Source organism: Ranitomeya variabilis, chromosome 3 (assembly GCF_051348905.1).
Source record: "Ranitomeya variabilis isolate aRanVar5 chromosome 3, aRanVar5.hap1, whole genome shotgun sequence".
Taxonomy (NCBI): Eukaryota; Metazoa; Chordata; class Amphibia; order Anura; family Dendrobatidae; genus Ranitomeya; species Ranitomeya variabilis.
This window is the reverse complement of record NC_135234.1, coordinates 27,973,197-27,997,012: the sequence shown is the minus strand read 5'-3', so window position 1 is coordinate 27,997,012 and position 23,816 is coordinate 27,973,197. Positions and strand designations below refer to the sequence as shown.

Sequence of the window (23,816 nt, the reverse complement as noted above, 5' to 3'; positions counted from 1 at the left end):
TATTCCTATGTACAGTTTGAGCAGAGCAGGAGACAAAAGTAAATTTTCACTGATCGTATTACATAGAAGAGGTGCGTGACACCTGCCGATCACGCGTGCAACTTGGCCGGTATGAGTAGATGTGAAGTCATCGGATCCGCACTCCTTCTGATGTGGAAGTGAGCAAAGTCATTAGCACCACTATCTTCCCAATACGGAAGTAACCGGCGATGCACAACCCCTTTAAGACAAGCACGGCAAAGCAACGTCTTCCTGCCTTGATTCTAGGAGAGCTTTAACTGGACACTGATACATTGCAACAGACTGCAGCAGCGTGAAAACAAATGGAGTTTATAAAAACAGAGAAATTAATGTATAGGACAGATGTTTCTAAACGGTTTAATAAGCAGCAAGAAATGATTTAATTCTGCAGAAAGTATTCTTACATTTATCCACTAGGTGGCAGCAAAAGTCATACAAAATCCATCATTCACTCTGCTTGCTACCTGCAAGAGCAATTCTTTTTTTTTTTTTATTTGCAACTTTTTATTTATTTATTTTTCTCACTTTTACATAGCGCCATTAATTCCGCAGAAATTAACTTGTGGTTGTTGTAAAATTTTGCAATTTTTGCCAGCTACCCCGGTCAGCAAAAAGTAATTATCGGCAGAACATTGCCCGGTGTAATAGGAGAAGAGCCGCTGGTAAAATGATATGTATGGGGACAGAATAATCTATTAGTGATTTGTTTTGTATCCATGGTTTTCCGTCAGCCGCTGTAACGAGGCCGGGAGGATAAAGTGCCGAACGACTTGAATATTGTCCGTCGGCGCTCGCTTATTGGTGTGAAAGCCGCTCGTGTAAATGCATCATAAATGTTGATTGGGTACGTCTGATTTTGGACTGCCTACTGCAATGTTCTCCTGGAGATAAACCGCCTGGCCCATGTGTCCTTCGATAGGTTTCACATAAAGAACACTGGACAGTTTGACCGGACAAGTTCTCCTGCGTATGGGAGAGTTGGCTGGGATGGCTGTCGGCCAAATGATTGGCCAACAATCGTCTGATATACATGGCGGCCTCAAGCCAATGCCGACAAGTTAAACAGTCGGCCTTTGTGCTCCGATGACAAGGGGCAGAGGATCCCACACTGAAAAGCTGTTGGCCAAGTTAGGGATGATGATGATGATGACGACGACCAGGAGGAGGTGAATCACAGCAGAAGAAGATTTTTTATTTATTTTTTTTTTACATCAGTGATAGAGCGAAATGGACGTCTATCCAAACGACCCTACTGTGTGGATCTTCTGCACTCAGCTCTGGAGCTGGAGCTGCTACAACTGCAGATGGTGGAGGAGGAACGACTATACCTAAAAGCTCTGGTCATGGTGGTAACAAATCCTACTTGCAGGCATCTCCAGTGTGGACATTCCTTTCCATTTTGCTGGCCAATAAATCCCCTTGCAGTGTGCAGGAGGAAAAAAGGCCGTGGATCTATCTCCAGGTTTGCGTGGATTAGGAACTATAGGTCTCCACCAGCACATCTCGTCCACAAACATGAGCCAGGTTCTGTCCTCCTACCCCTTCTGAAACTTGTCTGTCTGGTAGTCAGGCGGCATCCTCAAGTGTTACCCAGTCAGTGTCATAATCGTCCACAACTATTGCTTGTCGAACTCTCTCTATTTCTCCTTCACACCATCAGATATCTATACCCGATTGTGTGGCCAGGAAATAAACGTATGCACTTAATGACTTGTGTATCGACGTACTTCCTACCTGGTTAAGTTGCGGGTTGTGCAGTTGTTGCCGTACCACTTAGTGGATTCTACTGTCTTTCGAGAAATAATAGCGTGTAGTCTGCCTGGCTGGACGATGCCAAGCCACCATTAGTTCTTAACCCCTTAGTGACAGAGCCAATTTGGTACTTAATGACCGAGCCAATTTTTACAATTCTGACCAGTGTCACTTTAAGAGGTTATAACTCTGGAACGCTTTATCGGATCCCACTGATTCTGAGATTGTTTTTTCGTGACATATTGTACTTCAAGTTAGTGGTAACATTTCTTCGATATTACTTGCGATTATTTATGAAAAAAATGGAAATATGGCGAAAATTTTTAAAATTTTGCAATTTTCAAACTTTGTATTTTTATGCCCTTAAATCAGAGAGATATGTCACAAAAAATAGTTCATAAATAACATTTCCCACATGTCTACTTTACATTAGCACAATTTTGGAAACAATTTTTTTTTTGTTAGGGAGTTATAAGGGTTAAAAGTTGACCAGCAATTTCTCATTTTTACAACACCATTTTTTTTTTAGGGACCACATCTCATTTGAAGTCATTTTGAGGGGTCTATATGATAGAAAATAACCAAGTGTGACACCATTCTAAAAACTGCACCCCTCAAGCTGCTCAAAACCACATTCAAGAAGTTTATTAACCCTTTACGTACTTCACAGGAACTGAAACAATGTGGAAGAAAAAAATGAACATTTAACTTTTTTTTGCAAACATTTTACTTCAGAACCATTTTTTTTTAATTTTCACAAGTGTAAAAACAGAAATTTAACTACAAATTTTGTTGTGCAATTTTTCCTGAGTACGCCGATACCCCATATGTGGAGGTAAACCACTGTTTGGGCGCACCGCAGAGCTTGGAAGTGAAGGAGCACCGTTTGACTGTTTCAATGCAGAATTGGCTGGAATTGAGATCGGACGCCATGTCGCGTTTCGGGAGCCCCTAATGTGCCTAAACAGTGGAAACCCCCCACAAGTGATACCATTTTGGAAACTAGACCCCTTAAGGAACTTATCTAGATGTGTGGTGAGCACTTTGAACCCCCAAGTGCTTCACAGAAGTTTATAACGTAGAGCCGTGAAAATAAAAAATCGCATTTGTTTTCACAAAAATGATGTTTTCGCCCACAAATTCTTATTTTCACAAGGGTAACAGGAGAAATTAGACCACAAAAGTTGTTGTGCAATTTCTCCTGAGTACATCAATACCCCATATGTGGGGGTAAACCACTGTTTGGGCGCACCGCAGAGCTTGGAAGTGAAGGAGCACCGTTTGACTTTTTCAATGCAGAATTGGCTGGAATTGAGATCGGATGCCATGTCGCGTTTGGAGAGCCCCTGATGTGCCTAAACAGTGGAAACCCCCCACAAATGACACCATTTTGGAAACTAGACCCCTTAAGGAACTTATCTAGATATTCGGTGAGCACTTTGAACCCCCAAGTGCTTCACAGAAGTTTATAACGTAAAGCCGTGAAAATAAAAAATCGCATTTTTTCTACAAAAATGATCTTTTTGCCCCCAAATTTTTATTTTCACAAGGGTAACAGGAGAAATTAGACCACAAAAGTTGTTGTGCAATTTCTCCTGAGTACGTCAATACCCCATATGTGGGGGTAAACCACTGTTTGGGCGCACCGCAGAGCTTGGAAGAGAAGGAGTGTCGTTTTACTTTTTCAATGTAGAATTGGCTGGAATTGAGATCGGACGCCATGTCACGTTTGGAGAGCCGCTGATGTGCCTAAACAGTGGAGACCCCCCACAAATGACACCATTTTGGAAACTAGACCCCTTAAGGAACTTATCTAGATGTGTGGTGAGCACTTTAAACCCCCAGGTGCTTCACAGAAGTTTATAACGTAGAGCCGTGAAAATAAAAAAATCGCATTTTTTCTACAAAAATGATCTTTTTGCCTCCAAATTTTTATTTTACCAAGGGTAACAGGAGAAAATGGACACCAGAAGTTGTTGTACAATTTGTCTTGAGTACGCCGACACCCCGTATGTGGGGGTAAACCACTGTTTGGGTGCATGGCTGAGCTCGGAAGCAAAGGAGCGCCATTTAACTTTTCAATGCAAAATTGACTGGAATTGAGATCGGACGCCATGTCGCGTTTGGAGAGCCCCTGATGTGCCTAAACAGTAGAAACCCCCCAAAAGTGACCCCATTTTGGAAACTAGACCCCCCATGGAACTTATCTAGATGTGTAGTGAGAACTTTGAATGCCCAAGTGCATCACAGAAGTTTATAATGCAGAATCGTGAAAATAAAAAATATATTTTTTTTAACAATAAAGATTTTTTAGCCCCCAAGTTTTTATTTTCACAAGGGTAACAAGAGAAATTGGACCCCAAAAGTTGTTGTCCAATTTGTCCTGAGTATGCTGGTACCCCATATGTGGGGGTAAACCACTGCTTGGGCGCACGGCAGAGCTCGGAAGGGAAGGAGCGCCATTTTGGAATGCAGACTTTGATAGAATTGTCTGCGGGCGTTATGTTGCGTTTGCAGAGCCCCTGATGTACCTAAACAGTAGAAACCCCCCACAAGTGACCAAATTTTGGAAACTAGACCCCCTAAGGAACTTATCTAGATATGTGGTGAGAACTTTGAATGCCCAAGTGCTTCACAGAAGTTTATAATGCATAGTAGTGAAAATTAAAAAATATTTTTTTTTCCCACAAAAAAGATTTTTAGCCCCCAAGTTTTTATTTTCACAAGGGTAACAGGAGAAATTGGACCCCAAACGTTGTTGTCCAATTTGTCCTGAGTATGCTGGTACCCACTATGTGGGGGTAAACCACTGTTTGGGCGCACGGCAGAGCTCGGAAGAGGAGCGCCATTTTGGAATTCAGACTTTGATAGAATTGTCTGTGGGTGTTATGTTGCGTTTGCAGAGCCCCTGATGTGCCTAAACAGTAGAAACCCCCCACAAGTGACCAAATTTTGGAAACTAGACCCCCTAAGGAACTTATCTAGATATGTGGTGAGAACTTTGAATGCTCAAGTGCTTCACAGAAGTTTATAATGCAGAGTAGTGAAAATAAAAAATATTTTTTTTTCCCACAAAAGATTTTTTTAGCCCCCAAGTTTTTATTTTCACAAGGGTAACAGGAGAAATTGGACCCCAAAAGTTGTTGTCCAATTTATCCCGAGTACGCTGATGCCCCATATGTGGGGGTAAACCACTGTTTGGGCGCACGGCAGAGCTCAGAAGGGAGGGAGCACCATTTGACTTTTTTAGCGCAAAATTGGCTGTTGTGTTTGGAGACCCCCCTGATGTACCTAAACAGTGGAAACCCCCAAATTATAACTCCAACCCTAACTCCAACACACCCCTAACCCTAATCTTAACCCGATCCATAATCCTAATCACAACCCTAACGATAATCACAACCCTAACCCCAAAACAGCCCTAATCTCAACCCTAACCATAGCCCTAATCTCAACCCTAACCATAACCCTAATCAAAACCCTAAATCCAACACACCCCTAACCCTAATCCCAAACGTAACCCTAATCCCAATCCAAACCCTAATCCCAACTCTAACCCTAACTTTAGCCCCAACCCTAACCCTAACTTTAGCCCCAACCCTAACCATAACTTTAGCCCCGTCGTCACAAAAAAAGTTCAATGTAACCTTTTTTTTGTACGTCGCGTCCGCCATTTCCGCGCATGCGTGGCCGTAACTCTGCCCCCTCCTCCCCAGGACATAGACTGGGCAGCGGATGCGTTGAAAAACTGCATCCGCTGCCCACGTTGTGCACAATTTTCACAACGTGCGTCGGTACGTCGGGCCGACGCATTGCGACCGCCCCGTACCGATGCAAGTGTGATAGAAGCCTAAGGCTACTTTCACACTAGCGTCGTACTCGGCCCATCGCAGTGTGCCGGGCTGACGTACCGACGCTAGCGTTGTAAGCGCCACACAACGGGTGCAGCGGATGCTGTTTTTTCAACGCATCCGCTGCCCCATTGTGAGGGGAGGCGGGGGCGGAGTTCCGGCCGCGCATGCGCGGTCGGAAATGGCGGACACGTCGCACAAAAAAGTTACATGTAGCTTTTTTTGTGCCGACGGTCCGCCAAAGCACGACGCATCCGTCGCACGACGGATGCGACGTGGCAATCCGTCGCAATGCGTCGCTAATGCAAGCCAATGGAGAAAAAACGCATCCTGCAAGCACTTTTGCAGGATGCGTTTTTTCTCCGACGCATTGCGACGGAGGCCAAAAAACGCTAGTGTGAAAGTAGCCTAACCCTAGCCCTAACCCTAACCCTAAATTTAGCCCCAACCCTAGCCCTAACCCTAACTCTAGCCCTAACCCTAACTCTAGCCCTAACCCTAGCCCTAACCCTAACTCTAGCCCTAACCCTAACTCTAGCCCTAACCCTAACTCTAGCCCTAACCCTAACTCTAGCCCTAACCCTAACTCTAGCCCTAACCCTAACTCTAGCCCTAACTCTAGCCCTAACTCTAGCCCTAACTCTAGCCCTAACTCTAGCCCTAACTCTAGCCCTAACTCTAGCCCTAACTCTAGCCCTAACTCTAGCCCTAACTCTAGCCCTAACTCTAGCCCTAACTCTAGCCCTAACTCTAGCCCTAACTCTAGCCCTAACTCTAGCCCTAACTCTAGCCCTAACTCTAGCCCTAACTCTAGCCCTAACTCTAGCCCTAACTCTAGCCCTAACTCTAGCCCTAACTCTAGCCCTAACTCTAGCCCTAACTCTAGCCCTAACTCTAGCCCTAACTCTAGCCCTAACTCTAGCCCTAACTCTAGCCCTAACTCTAGCCCTAACTCTAGCCCTAACTCTAGCCCTAACTCTAGCCCTAACTCTAGCCCTAACTCTAGCCCTAACTCTAGCCCTAACTCTAGCCCTAACTCTAGCCCTAACTCTAGCCCTAACTCTAGCCCTAACTCTAGCCCTAACTCTAGCCCTAACTCTAGCCCTAACTCTAGCCCTAACTCTAGCCCTAACTCTAGCCCTAACTCTAGCCCTAACTCTAGCCCTAACTCTAGCCCTAACTCTAGCCCTAACTCTAGCCCTAACTCGTCTTCTCCTGCCGGCCGGCAGATGGCAGCAGATGGCGGGCGCACTGCGCATGCGCCCGCCATAAGGAAAAAGCCGGCTGGCAGGAGAAGACAGAAGAGGACCCAGGGACACCGGGTGAGTATGTTAGGGTCCCCGAATCCCCCTATTTCACATCAGAGGACAGAGAAATACAGATCGTTTTTTTTTTTTTGCGGTCGCCGGTAACCTGTTAATTACCGGCGATCGCAAAACAGGGGTCGGTGCAAACCGACCCCGATCATGTTCTTTGGGGTCTCGGCTACCCCCGGCAGCCGAGACCCCAAAGAACATCCGGGTGCCGGGCGGCGGGCGCACTGCGCGTGCGCCCGCCATTTTTTCCCGGAAAAAAGATGGCGGCGCCCATGGGGACCCACGAGGAGCACCGGGGGAGGTAGGTAAGTATCGGGGGGCTATTGGGGGCCATCGGGGACCCTATTTCTCTGTCCTCCGATGTGCGATCACATCGGAGGACAGAGAAATTAAACGGCACATCGCGTTTTTTTTTTTTGTTGCGACCGCCGGTAAACGGTTAATTACCGGCGATCGCAACTCGGGGGTCGGTAAAAAACCCCCGAATCATGTTCTCTGGGGTCTCGGCTACCCTCGGCAACCGAGACCCCAGAGAAAATCCGACTCTGGGGGGCGCTATTCACTTTTTCCACAGCGCCGTTAATTAACGGCGCTGTGGTTTAAGTACCCTTAGCGGCCGCCGTTAAAAGGCGTATCGGCGGTCGTTAAGGGGTTAAAGAAAAGGGTTCCAGCTCTGTGCCATCACGTGCAGGAGACATGGCATTGAGCTCCAAGGGACACATAGAGCAGCAATTATGGACAGGGACCGTTCCCGTCTTTCATGGTACATTGGGACAATATTTTGAGTGGCAGTGACGCACATGGAAACCAAGACAGTTGGTGAAGCTGCCATGGTTGGGAGCTAGGGCTGGTCCCACTGCAAGATAGTGCTTTTATGCACTGTTCAAAAAAATAAAGGGAGCACTTAGACAACACAATGTAACTCCAAGTTAATCACACTTCTGTGAAATCAACTTGTCCAGTTATGAATCAACACTGATTGTGAATTTCTCCTGCTGTTGTGCAAATGGAACAGACAACAAGTAGAAACAATAGGCAATTAGCAAGATCACCCCTATTAAGGAGAGATTCTGCAGGGGGTGACCACAGACCATTTCTCTGTTCTCATCCTTTTTAACTGTCATTTTGGTCATTTTTGCATTGTCATTGCTCTCACCCCTAGAGGTACAGTTACATGAGGCGGTGTCTACTGTACAACCCACAGAAGTTGCTCAGGTAGTACAGTTCATCCAGGATGGTATATCAGTGCAGGCTGTGGCAGGAAGGGTAGCTGTGTCTGTCAGCACAGAGTCCAGAGCATGGATCAGATATCAGGAGACAGGCCAGGATACCAGGAGATGTGGAGGGGGCAGTATGAGGGCAACAACACAGCAGCAGCACCTCTACCTCCTTCTTTGTGCAAGGAGGAATAGGAGGAGCAGTGCCATAACCCTGCAAAATGACCTCCAGCAGACCACTAACATCCATGTATGTGCTCAAACTGTCAAAACCAGACTCTGTGAGGGTGGCATGAGGGCCCGATGTGTACAAGTGGGTGTTGTGCTTACAGCCCAACACCGTGCAGGGCAATTGGCATTTTCCAGAGAACAGCAAGATTGGCAGATTAGACAATGACGCCCTGTGCTCTTCATGGATGAAAGCAGATTGACACTCAGCACATGTGACAGAGTGTGGAGAGCGATCTGCTGCTAACAACATCTTCCATCATGACCAGTTTGGCAGTGGGTCAGTAATGGTGTGGGGTGGCATTTCTTTGGAGGGCTGCACAGCCCTCCATGTGCTCGCCAGAGGTAGCCTGACCGCCATTAGGTACCGAGATGAGACCATCAGACCCATTGTGAGACCATATGCTGGTGCGGTTGGCCCTGGGTTCTTTCCAATGCATGACAATGCCAGACCTCATGTGGCTGAAGTGTATGAGCAGTTCCTGTATGATGAAGGCAATGATGCTATGAATTCAGTCGAGCACATCTGGGACATCACATCTTGTTCCATCCACCAATGCCATATTGCACCACAGACTATCCAGGAGTTGACTGATGCTTTAATCCAAGTTTAGGAGGAGATCTCTCAGGAGAACATCTGTCGTCTCATCAGGAGCATGTCAAGGCATTGTAGGGAGGTCATACAGGAACGCGGAGGCCACACACACTACTGAGCATCATTTACTTGTCTTGAGGCATTTCTACTGTAATTTCATTTTCCACTTTGGTTTTGAGTATCATTCCAAATCCAGACCTTCATGGTTTCAGAAGAGCCACACTAATACATTGAGCATCAAAACAGATCTCTCTTTATTACATCATGACATCATCTTATATAGGTTATTAATGGTTTTGTATTCTCACAATGTAATTGGCTCCGCTTATCGGTAAAAATGTGCTGGCATTAGCCAAGGAGTTGTATGTATGCTAAAGTTAATTCCAGCTGAAAAGTCTACGAGTGGTTCTACTGTTAGACAAAACGGAGAAACGAAACGAAGTCTTTAGACAAAGAAATTCCTAAAACTCCTTATCTCGCACACACAGACTCTCATTTCGGAAAGCAGGAGATATGTGTAGAATATCCAAAGTGGAGTCAGGATAGATAAATATAAATCCTGCTCTCACAATGGGATATTAGTTGTGACTTACAATGATAATTTTTATGTTTTATTGTTCTCAACACATTCCACTATGTAATGAATAAAGATTTGCAACTGGAATATTTCCTTCAGTGATATCTAGTATGTGGGATTTTAGTGTTCCCATTATTTTTTTGGAGCAGTGTACGGTACTTCCTCCACATCCTCCTCAGCAGATATGACCCCTGTTGGCAGATATGCAACAGATACAGACTTATCTGTGTGCAGGAGGAGTTTACACTTTTCTGACAGTAGATGGCGATGTTGTTACTGATATATGCTTAGTTGAATGTAATGCATATACTTGTTGTACTTTGGTTTCCCTTTCTCTCTGGTAAAAGGTCCTTCAGACTTCCTGTTATGCTGTATTAAGAAGCTGATGCATGTACCTCATGTTCTGTGATGATAAAAGTTGAATTACCCCATATAATCTACTCTCAAAAGTTTCTTCTGTGACCAAACTGTGCAACAACCCCATCCTCAACTGCAACCGAGCATCCACTCCTCGGCCTCAGTCTTTTTGTTCTTGTAAGCTTAAGAGTTACAAAGCCGCTTTCCACCTTGTGCACAAAGGAGACAATGGTGATACAACGGGCGCCGTGCTCCTCTGCATCAGCAACAGTGAATCTCATGCTGGGTGGCTCAAGTGTTTATAGGCGACGATGCCCAGAACAGTGAGATCGCATTAGGGCACAATAACACCGGCTCTCTGCATGGCGCACATCCTGAATTTAACCATGCACAAAATTTCTTAAGGAAATATGTAATATTTTGGCAAAACAAATTTTGGGGAAAAATTTGGCAAAATCGAATGTCTTATTATTTACTCATATGTATAATCAGCTGAAAAATTATCTGGCCAATGTGTATCTCCACCAAAAGCTGCCACAGTCACTGCTGTTAGGCGGGTGCCGGCTGTATAACACAGCTGGCACCTGCTGTGTATGGAGCAAGTTCAGCTCTATGCAGCACTCCGGGTGGTGGGAAGGGTTAAATACCTTGCCCTTTCAGCACCCATGTTGTGCCATGCTGACAGCCATCATTGCTGCTGCTGCTGCTGCTGTCTAAAGAAATCCTGGCAGGAAACCGGAGGTGTTGGGGCTAAAACTTCAGGAGATAGAACAGGTGAATATGAGGTGGGGTTGGGCGGGACATTCTACTAACAGATTATTTTTCTTTCTTCCTCATTTCTGTTAAATTCACTTGCATAACTCGCACCTTGCATGTCTTCGGGTTCCTACATTCTTTGCACCAGATTCCTTAATGTTCACGTGTTTCGCCCTTCTCAGGAGCCACAAAACCCTTAAAGGCAAAAGTTATAGAAGAAGCGGACATGTTTTGTGGACTTTACATTTTTCTACTTGTATGATTTAAGGAAAAATTGCATGTATCATACACAATTGTTTGCTTTATGTAGGTGCCCTGAAGGGGTACAAAAGTTTTAGGCAGGTGTAGACAAAAATGGAAGTAAGATAAGAAATGTTTCCAAACTCGAAGTAGTTTTAATCAATTCAAAAATGCAAAGTGAATGAACAAAAGAGAAATCTAAATCTCAGCAATATTTGGTGACCACCCTATGGCACCATCAGTTCCTCTAGGTACCTGTCACTTACACACAGTTTTTGAAATAACTCGGTAGGAGGTTATTCCAAACATCTTGGAGACCTGACCCCAGATCTTCTGTGTATGAGGCTTGTGCAGATCCTTCATGTGATCCCAGATAGACTGGATGATGAGATCAGGGCTCTGTGGGGGCCGGACCATCACCTCCAGGAGTCCTCATTCTTATTTACATTGGCTGGATTTTTGGGGTGGTTGTTCTGCTTTCAAACTTTTAATTTTTCAAACTTTTCAAACTTTTAATTCTGACACCCTTAAACCAGAGAGTTATGTCACACAGAGTAGTAAAGGGAATCTGTCATCCCCCGGGACCGTATATGACCGTATTCTGCTCTAGTGATCTCCGATGTGCGCACTGATAAAGTGCTCTCCCCACTTCCTCCCTTCATAGTCATCACTTATGTGCACATGGTTCCTAGCGATGACTATGCAGGGAGGAAGTGGGGAGAGCACCTTATCAGCGCACACGCTGGAGGTCGCAGAAACTCGCCTGCGCAAGAGATTCCTGAATGCAGCCCCCATGGAAGGGAGAATCCGGTATGAACTGTGGAGGGAGTGCAGGACTTCTCCTGGACCTGTCCTCTGGTTTTGACATAGAGGACCATTCCCTCTTACTACAGATTCTCTCGTCTTTTCTGGCATCACAGACTCGGCCCTATCCTGGATCTCACCATACCTAACAGACCGGACATTCAGCGTCTCCCACTCACACACCACCTCCTCACCTCGCCCCCTATCTGTCGGAGTCCCACAATGTTCAGTGTTGTGAACTCTGTTCTCGAGCTCCCTCCTGTGGTCAGGAATGGTATTTCTGTGAGTTCTGTCCGTGGGTTCCCTCTGGTGGCTGAAAGTGGAGCTGCTGGTCTGGAGGTGGCTTCCTCAGCTGCATCGTTTAAGACTGGGCTGGTTCCTCTATTTAACTCTGCTCAGATCGTTACCTGATGCCAGTTGTCAATGTATCTGTACTGGTTCAGATCTCACTTGGATCTCCTGATGACCTGTCTACTTCAGCAGAAGCTAAGTCCCTGTTAAGCTCATTTGTTGTTCATTTGTGTGCTGAATATATTTCTGAGTACCTGCTAAGTTTTGTCCAGCTGGCTATCATGATATTGTCTCGCTAGCTGGAAGCTCTGGGTTGCAGAGTGGCACCTACCGTGCCGTGAGTCGGCGCGGGGGGTGTCTTGCTCACTCTGCGTGGCTGTTTGTAGTTTTTTGTGCTGACCGCAAAGATCCCTTTATCTATCTTCTGTCTATTTAGTAAGTCGGGCCTCCTTTGCTGAAACCTGTCTCATTCCTGTGTTTGTGCCTTCCTTTTAAGTCACAGTCAATATATGTGGGGGGCTGCTCTTTTCCTTTGGGGAATTTCTCTGAGGCAAGGTGAGGCTTTATTTCTCTTTAGGGGTAGTTACCTCTCTGGCTGTGAAGAGTCGTCTAGGCAGAGTCAGGTACGATCCACGGCTAATTCTAGTGTGTGTGATAATAGATTAGGGCTGCGGTCAGCAGAGCTCCCACTTCCCAGAGCTCGCTCTATTTTGCAGTTTTGACTATCAGGTCATTCCCGGTGCTCCTAACCACCAGGTCCAGCCATAACAGTTCAATCCTTGGGCCCCTGCTCTTCTCCATTTACACCTTTGGCCTGGGACAGCTCATAGAATCTCATGGCTTCCAGTATCACCTCTATGCTGATGACACACAGATCTACATCTCTGGACCAGATATCACCTCCCTACTAACCAGAATCCCTCCATGTCTGTCCGCTATTTCATCCTTCTCCGCTAGATTTCTAAAACAACATGGACAAAACAAAATTCATCATCTTTCCCCCATCTCACGCGACCCCCCCAACGAACCTATCCATTACAGTAAACGGCTGCCCACTCTCCCCAGTCCCACAAGCTCGCTGCCTTGGGCTAACACTTGACTCGGATCTCTCCTTCAAACCACATATCGAAGCACTTCCCACTTCTTGCTGACTCTGACTCAAAAATATCTCCAGGATTTGCACATTCCTCCAGCAAGAATCTGCAGTAACACTAGTGCATGCCCTCATCATCTCCCACCTCGACTACTGCAACCTCCTGCTCTGTGGCCTCCCCTCTAACACTCTTGCACCCCTCCAATCTATTCTAAACTCTGCTGCCCGACTAATCCACCTGTCCCCGCGCTAATTTTAATTTAATTAAAAATCATACAATGTAATTTTCTTTTTATTTTTAGATTCTGTCTCTCACAGGTGAAGTGTACCTACGATAAAATTTACAGACCTCTCCATTCTTTGTAGGTGGGAAAAATTACAAAATCGGCAGTGTATCAAATACTTATTTTCTCTACTGTAGCACTCGGCTGTGTTATACATTAGTGTGAGAGAACCAGGTACGGACTGTGGCTGAAATTCAGTCCTGGCATGTGAAATCACACAGGCCCATGTTGTCCCCGTCCCCATGAACCAGATGGGATATATCACTAATATTACCCTGGAGGGAGGAAAGGAAGATTTTCTACCAGCCCAATATTTCTAATGATACCCGTGGCCTGCTGGGGTAAGTGATGGAGTCAGCAACTCGGTGCTCCATCACAACTCTTAACAGTATGGATGTCTTGACAACACGGATTCTGTTAACAACGTGACAGACAAGGCGGCCCATAACCAGACAGGCCCTTCTGGCATTTGCCAGAATTGCCAGATGGCCAGTCCGTCGCTGGAGAGAACCCTTAGTTGTATACTACACAAATCTAGCCTTTATATCGAAGAGTGGCAAGTAGAAAGCCATTTTTGAAAGCAAAGCCATAAGAAGTACCGTTTGTAGTTTGCAAAAAGCCATGTTGGTGACACAGACAGAATGTGGAAGAAGGAGCTCTGGTCAGATAAGACTAAAGTAGAACTTTTTGGGCTAAATGCAATACGCTATGTGTGGCGGGAAACTAACACAGGACTTCACCCTGAAAACACCATCCCCATTGGCACACATGGTGGTGGCAGCATCATGCTGTGGGGAGACTTTTCTTCTGCAGGGGCGGGGAAGGTGGCTAGAATTGATGGAAGATAGATTTAATACTGTGTTGTAGTAGCCACCATAGGCCAATGGCGCAGTGTTTGTGCTGATACCAGAGGAGGTCTGGATTCTGCGGTTATGGGGTCAGCAAAGTGTTGGTGACTATAATGTCCTCTGCTCCTCAGCACTTGGTACCCCCACTCTGTAACGTTACGTGGTCTCAACCTCTTAATAATCTCACTAATGGGGGAAGATGCAGGAGGAGAAAAGTAATGACTGGACTTATTACCCCGATGTCTCCTATAACAGGACCGCATTACTATCAGTGAGCTCAGCACCACCAGCCGTTCTGTCACATACTGGTAAATGCAGATGGCATGGTGGGGGGCCGGAGGTTATACACCAGGGCAATGTGGTTGATGTTCTACACCGGGGCCAGGGGCAATGGGGTTGGACGTTATACACCGGGGTTGGGGGAACGGAGGTTATACACCGGGGTCAATGGGGCTGGATATTATACGCTGGGGTTGGGGGAACAGAGGTTATACACCAGGGGGCAATAGGGTTGGATGTTATACACCTGGGTTGGGGGAACGGATGTTAGACACCAGGGTCAATGTGGCTGGATATTATACACTGGGTTTGGGGGGACGGATGTTATACACTGCGGGCAAATGGACTAAAAAATAAACCTGAAGACAATGATTAAAACCTGTGTCCGCTTTCCTTTTCCCATATACTGTACATGACCCGGTGAAGAATGAGGAAGTCTTGGTGTTAAATAAGTTACCAAGTGAACTATGAAGTCTGATAACACGAAGTCCTCCAGATACAGCCACCTGCCGTATAATGAACTCCTCCAGCCCGGTATAAGGCCCATAGAGGGGTGGGGGGCTCCGCGCTCTCTTGTGAATGGACGGTAGTTCGTTGTGTCGCTTCCTCCTGTGTAAACAGTTAGTATTTCTGACACGATGTGCACACACGTCCTTCTCTGCTGTGAGTGTTATTATTATTATTATACATTTTTATAGCGCCATTTTTTCCATGGCGCTTTATATGTGATTACGGGGCAAATATAGACAAATACAATTAAACATGAGCAAAAACCAGGCACACAGGTACATAAGGAGGGAGGACGCTGCCCGCGAGGGCTCACAGTCTGCAGGGGATGGGTGAGGATACACTAGGAGAGGGTAGAGCTGGTTATGTGGCGGTTCAGTAGGTTGAAGATCACTGCAGGCTGTAGGCTTGTCGGAAGAGGTGAGTCTTCAGGTTCTTTTTGAAGGTTTCTATGTATCAGGGTGAGAGCCAGGTGTGTGCTCAGACACAGATGTAGCAGAGTGGAGTGTGCACAGGTGGCCGCATACAGTTAGTGACACATTCAGCACATTCAGTATGTCTACAGCCGGGGTACGATCACCTCCTCCTCCTCTGCCCCAGCAGGTCACACAGGATCTTGTATCCATGCAGGGAGAGGTGACTCCTCCAGTACAAGTGGTCAGACCTGTCACTCCAGGGTGTGGGGTGAACACCTGCCTGTACTGAGCATGCTCAGCAGCCAGCTCTGCACTCACTGACTGCACAGTGCACACCTGCTGCCACCACCATGGTGAACTACAGGTTCCTGTCCACAAGTAAGTGAGACCCTCACACATAACGCTGATGTGTGGTGCCAAAACTGCACAGTGATGTATGGATGGTATATAATGTATGATGTGTGATCTGTGCGCTGTATATACTATACATGTATGATGTGTGATCTGTGCGCTGTATATACTATACATGTATGATGTGTGATCTGTGCACTGTATATACTATACATATATGATGTGTGATCTGTGCCCTGTATATACTATACATGTATGATGTGTGATCTGTGCCCTGTATATACTATACATGTATGATGTGTGATCTGTGCGCTGTATATACTATACATGTATGATGTGTGATCTGTGCCCTGTATATACTATACATGTATGATGTGTGATCTGTGAACTGTATATACTATACATGTATGATTTGTGATCTGTGCGCTGTATATACTATACATGTATGATTTGTGATCTGTGCGCTGTATATACTATACATGTATGATGTGTGATCTGTGCGCTGTATATACTATACATGTATGATGTGTGATCTGTGCCCTGTATATACTATACATGTATGATGTGTGATCTGTGCCCTGTATATACTATACATGTATGATGTGTGATCTGTGAACTGTATATACTATACATGTATGATTTGTGATCTGTGCGCTGTATATACTATACATGTATGATGTGTGATCTGTGCGCTGTATATACTATACATGTATGATGTGTGATCTGTGCCCTGTATATACTATACATGTATGATGTGTGATCTGTGCCCTGTATATACTATACATGTATGATTTGTGATCTGTGCACTGTATATACTATACATGTATGATTTGTGATCTGTGCACTGTATATACTATACATGTATGATGTGTGATCTGTGCGCTGTATATACTATACATGTATGATGTGTGATCTGTGCGCTGTATATACTATACATGTATGATGTGTGATATGTGCGCTGTATATACTATACATGTATGATGTGTGATCTGTGCCCTGTATATACTATACATGTATGATGTGTGATCTGTGCCCTGTATATACTATACATGTATGATGTGTGATCTGTGAACTGTATATACTATACATGTATGATTTGTGATCTGTGCACTGTATATACTATACATGTATGATGTGTGATCTGTGCCCTGTATATACTATACATGTATGATGTGTGATCTGTGAACTGTATATACTATACATGTATGATTTGTGATCTGTGCGCTGTATATACTATACATGTATGATGTGTGATCTGTGCGCTGTATATACTATACATGTATGATGTGTGATCTGTGCCCTGTATATACTATACATGTATGATGTGTGATCTGTGCCCTGTATATACTATACATGTATGATTTGTGATCTGTGCACTGTATATACTATACATGTATGATTTGTGATCTGTGCACTGTATATACTATACATGTATGATGTGTGATCTGTGCGCTGTATATACTATACATGTATGATGTGTTATCTGTGCGCTGTATATACTATACATGTATGATGTGTGATCTGTGCGCTGTATATACTATACATGTATGATGTGTTATCTGTGCGCTGTATATACTATACATGTATGATGTGTTATCTGTGCGCTGTATATACTATACATGTATGATGTGTGATATGTGCGCTGTATATACTATACATGTATGATGTGTGATCTGTGCTCTGTATATACTGTACATGTATGATGTGTGATCTGTGCGCTGTATATACTATACATGTATGATGTGTGATCTGTGCACTGTATATACTATACATGTATGATGTGTGATCTGTGCACTGTGAATAGTGTACATGTATGATGTGTGATCTGTGCGCTGTATATACTATACATGTATGATGTGTTATCTGTGCGCTGTATATACTATACATGTATGATGTGTGATCTGTGCGCTGTATATACTATACATGTATGATGTGTTATCTGTGCACTGTATATACTATACATGTATGATGTGTGATCTGTGCGCTGTATATACTATACATGTATGATGTGTTATCTGTGCGCTGTATATACTATACATGTATGATGTGTGATCTGTGCGCTGTATATACTATACATGTATGATGTGTTATCTGTGCGCTGTATATACTATACATGTATGATGTGTTATCTGTGCGCTGTATATACTATACATGTATGATGTGTGATATGTGCGCTGTATATACTATACATGTATGATGTGTGATCTGTGCTCTGTATATACTGTACATGTATGATGTGTGATCTGTGCGCTGTATATACTATACATGTATGATGTGTGATCTGTGCACTGTGAATAGTGTACATGTATGATGTGGGATCTGTGCGCTGTATATACTATACATGTGTGATGTGTGATATGTGCACTGTATATACTATACATGTATGATGTGTGATATGTGCGCTGTATATACTATACATGTATGATGTGTGATCTGTGCTCTGTATATACTATACATGTATGTTGTGTGATCTGTGCACTGTATATACTGTACATGTATGATGTGTGATCTGTGCGCTGTATATACTATACATGTATGATGTGTGATCTGTGCGCTGTATATACTATACATGTATGATGTGTGATCTGTATATACTATGCATGTATGATGTGTGATCTGTATATACTATACATGTATGATGTGTGATCTGTGATCTGTATATACTGTACATGTATGATGTGTGATCTGTGCGCTGTATATACTATACATGTATGATGTGTGATCTGTGCTCTGTATATACTATACATGTATGATGTGTGATCTGTATATACTATGCATGTATGATGTGTGATCTGTATATACTATACATGTATGATGTGTGATCTGTGCTCTGTATATACTGTACATGTATGATGTGTGATCTGTGCGCTGTATATACTATACATGTATGATGTGTGATCTGTGCGCTGTATATACTATACATGTATGATGTGTGATCTGTGCTCTGTATATACTATACATGTATGATGTGTGATCTGTATATACTATGCATGTATGATGTGTGATCTGTATATACTCTACATGTATGATGTGTGATCTGTGCTCTGTATATACTGTACATGTATGATGTGTGATCTGTGCGCTGTATATACTATACATGTATGATGTGTGATCTGTGCTCTGTATATACTATACATGTATGATGTATGATCTGTGCACTGTGTATACTGTACATGTATGATGTGTGAGCTGTGCCCTGTATATACTATACATGTATGATGTGTGATCTGTGCACTGTGTATACTGTACATGTATGATGTGTGATCTGTGCGCTGTATATACTATACATGTATGATGTGTGATCTGTGTACTGTATATACTATACATGTATGATGTGTGATCTGTGCGCTGTATATACTATACATGTATGATGTGTGATTTGTGCTCTGTATATACTATACATGTATGATGTATGATCTGTGCACTGTGTATACTGTACATGTATGATGTGTGAGCTGTGCCCTGTATATACTATACATGTATGATGTGTGATCTGTGCACTGTGTATACTGTACATGTATGATGTGTGATCTGTGCGCTGTATATACTATACATGTATGATGTGTGATCTGTGTGCTGTATATACTATACATGTATGATGTGTGATCTGTGCTCTGTATATACAGTTATATGAAAAAGTTTGGGCACCCCTATTAATCTTAAGCTTAATGTTTTATAAAAATTGTTTTTTTTGCAACAGCTATTTCAGTTTCATATATCTAATAACTGATGGACACAGTAATGTTTCTGCCTTGAAATGAGGTTTATTGTACTAACAGAAAATGTGCAATCTGCATTCAAACAAAATTTTACAGGTGCATAAGTATGGGCACCTCACCAGAAAAGTGACATTAATATTTAGTAGATCCTCCTTTTGCAAAAATAACAGCCTCTAGTCGCTTCCTGTAGCTTTTAATGAGTTCCTGGATCCTGGATGAAGGTATTTTTGACCATTCCTCTTTACAAATCAATTCCAGTTCAGTTAAGTTTGATGGTCGCCGAGCATGGACAGCCCTCTTCAAATGATCCCACAGATGTTCAATGATATTCAGGTCTGGGGACTGGGATGGCCATTCCAGAACAGTGTAATTGTTCCTCTGCATGAATTCCTGAGTATGTATAATGTGTGATCTGTGCGCTGTATATACTATACATGTATGATGTGTGATCTGTGCGCTGTATATACTATACATGTATGATGTGTGATCTGTGCGCTGTATATACTATACATGTATGATGTGTGATCTGTGCGCTGTATATAGTATACATGTATGATGTGTGATCTGTGCGCTGTATATACTATACATGTATGATGTGTGATCTGTGCGCTGTATATACTATACATGTATGATATGTGATCTGTGCTCTGTATATACTATACATGTATGATGTGTGATCGGTGCTCTGTATATACTATACATGTATGATGTGTGATCGGTGCTCTGTATATACTATACATGTATGATGTGTGATCTGTGCTCTGTATATACTATACATGTATGATGTGTGATCTGTGAACTGTATATACTATACATGTATGATGTGTGATCTGTGCGCTGTATATACCAAACATGTATGATGTGTGATCTGTATATACTATACATGTATGATGTGTGATCTGTGAACTGTATATACTATACATGTATGATTTGTGATCTGTGCGCTGTATATACTATACATGTATGATGTGTGATCTGTGAACTGTATATACTATACATGTATGATGTGTGATCTGTGCGCTGTATATACTGTACATGTATGATGTGTGATCTGTGCGCTGTATATACTATACATGTATGATGTGTGATCTGTGCTCTGTATATACTATACGTGTATGATGTGTGATCTGTGCTCTGTATATACTATACATGTATGATGTGTGATTTGTGCGCTGTATATACTATACATGTATGATGTGTGATCTGTGCTCTGTATATACTATACATGTATGATGTGTGATCTGTGCTCTGTATATACTATACATGTATGATGTGTGATCTGTGCTCTGTATATACTATACATGTATGATGTGTGATCTGTGCACTGTATATACTATACATGTATGATGTGTGCTCTGTGCTCTGTGTATACTATACATGTATGATGTGTGATCTGTGCTCTGTATATACTATACATGTATGATGTGTGATCTGTGCGCTGTATATACTATACATGTATGATGTGTGATCTGTGCAGTGTATATACTATACATATATGATGTGTGATCTGTGCACTGTATATACTATACATGTATGATGTGTGATCTGTGCGCTGTATATTCTATACATGTATGATGTGTGATCTGTATATACTGTACATGTATGATGTGTGATATGTGCGCTGTATATACTATACATGTATGATGTGTGATCTGTGCACTGTATATACTATACATGTATGATGTGTGATATGTGCTCTGTGTATACTATACATGTATGATGTGTGATCTGTGCACTGTATATACTATACATGTATGATGTGTGATCTGTGCTCTGTATATACTGTACATGTATGATGTGTGATCTGTGCACTGTATATACTATACATGTATGATGTGTGATCTGTGCGCTGTATATTATATACATGTATGATGTGTGATTTGTGCACTTTATGTAGCTGGTCACCTTTTATATACATGTAATGTTTGCAGTCATAGCTATTAAGGTGCTGGTTTCCCCAGGGGGAGTTTTGTGGGCCCTGTGTGTTATGAGGCAGAAGAAAGTATGTGACCCCCTGATGGACTGTTGGACTGCTGGATTGTGCCCAGTTTGTTCCTTAAGTGCACGCTTGCTAGCCGAGCAGAGCTGTAGTGTAAAGCATAGGGGTAAAGCAGTTTTGGGTGGACTCAGTGAGTCCTCTGCTGCTGTATTCCCAACTCTGACTACATTTTATTAAGGTGCAGTGGCGGCACGGTCATTGCGGTGAAGACCACGGGGGAATTAAAATGTTAAAAAAAGAAGTAAACTGTTGTGGCCCGTCCCGTTGGCCATGCTCCATTTGTAGTTTGTAATTTTTGATCTGTGCAAGTTTGGAAACAAAAATAGGAAATCGGGCTGGGCTGGCTCATTAATCCTAACAGCAGGTGCTAATCTTCCTGATAATTCTAAGTATGGATGACATGCCAAGGTGTTGTACGTACAAATTGACAACTTCTGATATGGTGCCAAGCTCAATTTGTACTCAAAATTCAAGGCTGACTTTTGGTATTACAATTTTTTTTTTACTTGTATCAGAAGTAATCTAAATTGCCTACATTACACAGAGACATACAGTGAAAAGATAACGTTTTCCCTGCTCACACCCACCACTAGAGGGAGCTCAGGAGCAGTAGTGTAACAGTCCGCCTGTGTGTAATTTATTCTCTGTTTATTCTCAGTATGTCTACAGCTGTTCTGTAAAGGCCTCAGAGGTTTGTGTAAGAGGATTAGGGATCAAACGGCATCATGAAACCAAGGAGCCCACCAGACAGGTCAGGGATAAAGTTGTGGAGAAGAGTAAAGCAAAGTTAGGTTATAAGAAAAAAAATATCCAAAGCCCTGAACATCTCAGAGCAATGCAATGTTCATCCAAAAAGGGAAGGAGTATGGCACACCTGCAAGCCTACCAAGACATTGCCGACCACCTAAACAGAGATCCCAAGCAAGGAGATCACTAATTAGAGAAGCAGCGAAGAAGCCCCTGGTCACTATGGAGGAGCTGCAGAGATCCACAGCTCAGGTGGGAGAATCTGTCCACCGGACAACTATTAGTTGTATATTTCACATATCTAACCTTTATGTTGGAGTGGCAAGGAAAAAAAATATTTTGAAAGCAAATCATAAGAATTCCGGTTTGCAGTTTGCAAAAAGCCATGTAGCGGACACAGCGAGCATGTGGAAGAAGGTGCTCTGGTCAGATGTGTGGCGGGAACTGAAACTGCACATCACCCTGAAAACACCATACCCGCCTTCACACATAGTGGTAACATCATCATGCTGTGGGGAGGCTTTTCTTCAGCAGGGGCAGGTAAGCTGGTCAGAATTGATAGGAAGATGAATGGAGCTAAAAATAGGGCAATCCTGGAAGGAAACCTGTTAGAGGCTGCAGAAGACTTGAGACTGGACTGTAGGTTCAACTTTCAGCAAGACAACGACCCTAAACATCTGGCCAGAGCTATAATGGAAGGTTTAGATCAAAGCATATTCTTGTGTTTGAACGGCTCAGTCACAGTCCGGACCGAAATATCATGAGAATCTGTGACAAGACTTTAACAGTGCAGTTCACAGACGTCTCAATCCAATCTCGAGTGTGCAAAGATGAAGGGGCAAAAATGTCACCTCTAGATGTACTAAGCTGATACAGACAGACCCCAAAAGACGTCAGTAGTAATTTCAGTGAAAAGTGGTCCTAAATTTATGGGATGAAATAGCGAAAAATTGTCATGCGCATATGTATTCACCCATTTTGCTATGAAGTATGTTCCCCTGTGTGCAATCTAAGTGTCACGTGTCTGTCAGAATGTACACTTTACCTTTTCTGAAAGGCCACAGAGGCTGCAACACCATTAACAAGAGGCACCACTAACCAAACACCATGAAGACCAAGGAGATCTCCAAACAACCATGAATACCAAGGAGATCTTCAAACGCCATGAAGACCAAGGAGATCTTCAAACACCATGAAGACCAAGGAGATCTCCAAACACCATGAAGACCAAGGAGATCTTAAAACACCATAAAGACCAAGGAGATCTCCAAACAACCATGAATACCAAGGAGATCTTCAAACGCCATGAAGACCAAGGAGATCTTCAAACACCATGAAGACCAAGGAGATCTCCAAACCCCATGAAGACCAAGGAGATCTCCAAACACCATGGAGACCAAGGAGATCTCCAAACACCATGAAGACCAAGGAGATCTCCAAACATAATGAAGACCAAGGAGATCTCCAAACACCATGAAGACCAAGGAGATCTTAAAACACCATGAAGACCAAGGAGATCTCCAAACATCATGAAGACCAAGGAGATCTCCAAACACCATGAAGACCAA

The 23,816-nt window shown here is 43.4% G+C and overlaps 1 protein-coding gene across 1 annotated transcript in view; it reads left to right on the top strand.

Annotated features, from left to right (window-relative positions):
- Window positions 1–15,479: 15,479 nt before the first annotated feature.
- FAM3B (FAM3 metabolism regulating signaling molecule B) overlaps window positions 15,480–23,816 on the top strand; it is a 98,906-nt gene continuing 90,569 nt past the window's right edge. Inside the window, exon 1 of the mRNA XM_077293855.1 lies at window positions 15,480–15,810. Coding sequence (XP_077149970.1) covers window positions 15,783–15,810 — 28 coding nt within the window. The 5' untranslated portion in view covers window positions 15,480–15,782. The remainder of the gene's footprint in view (window positions 15,811–23,816) is intronic.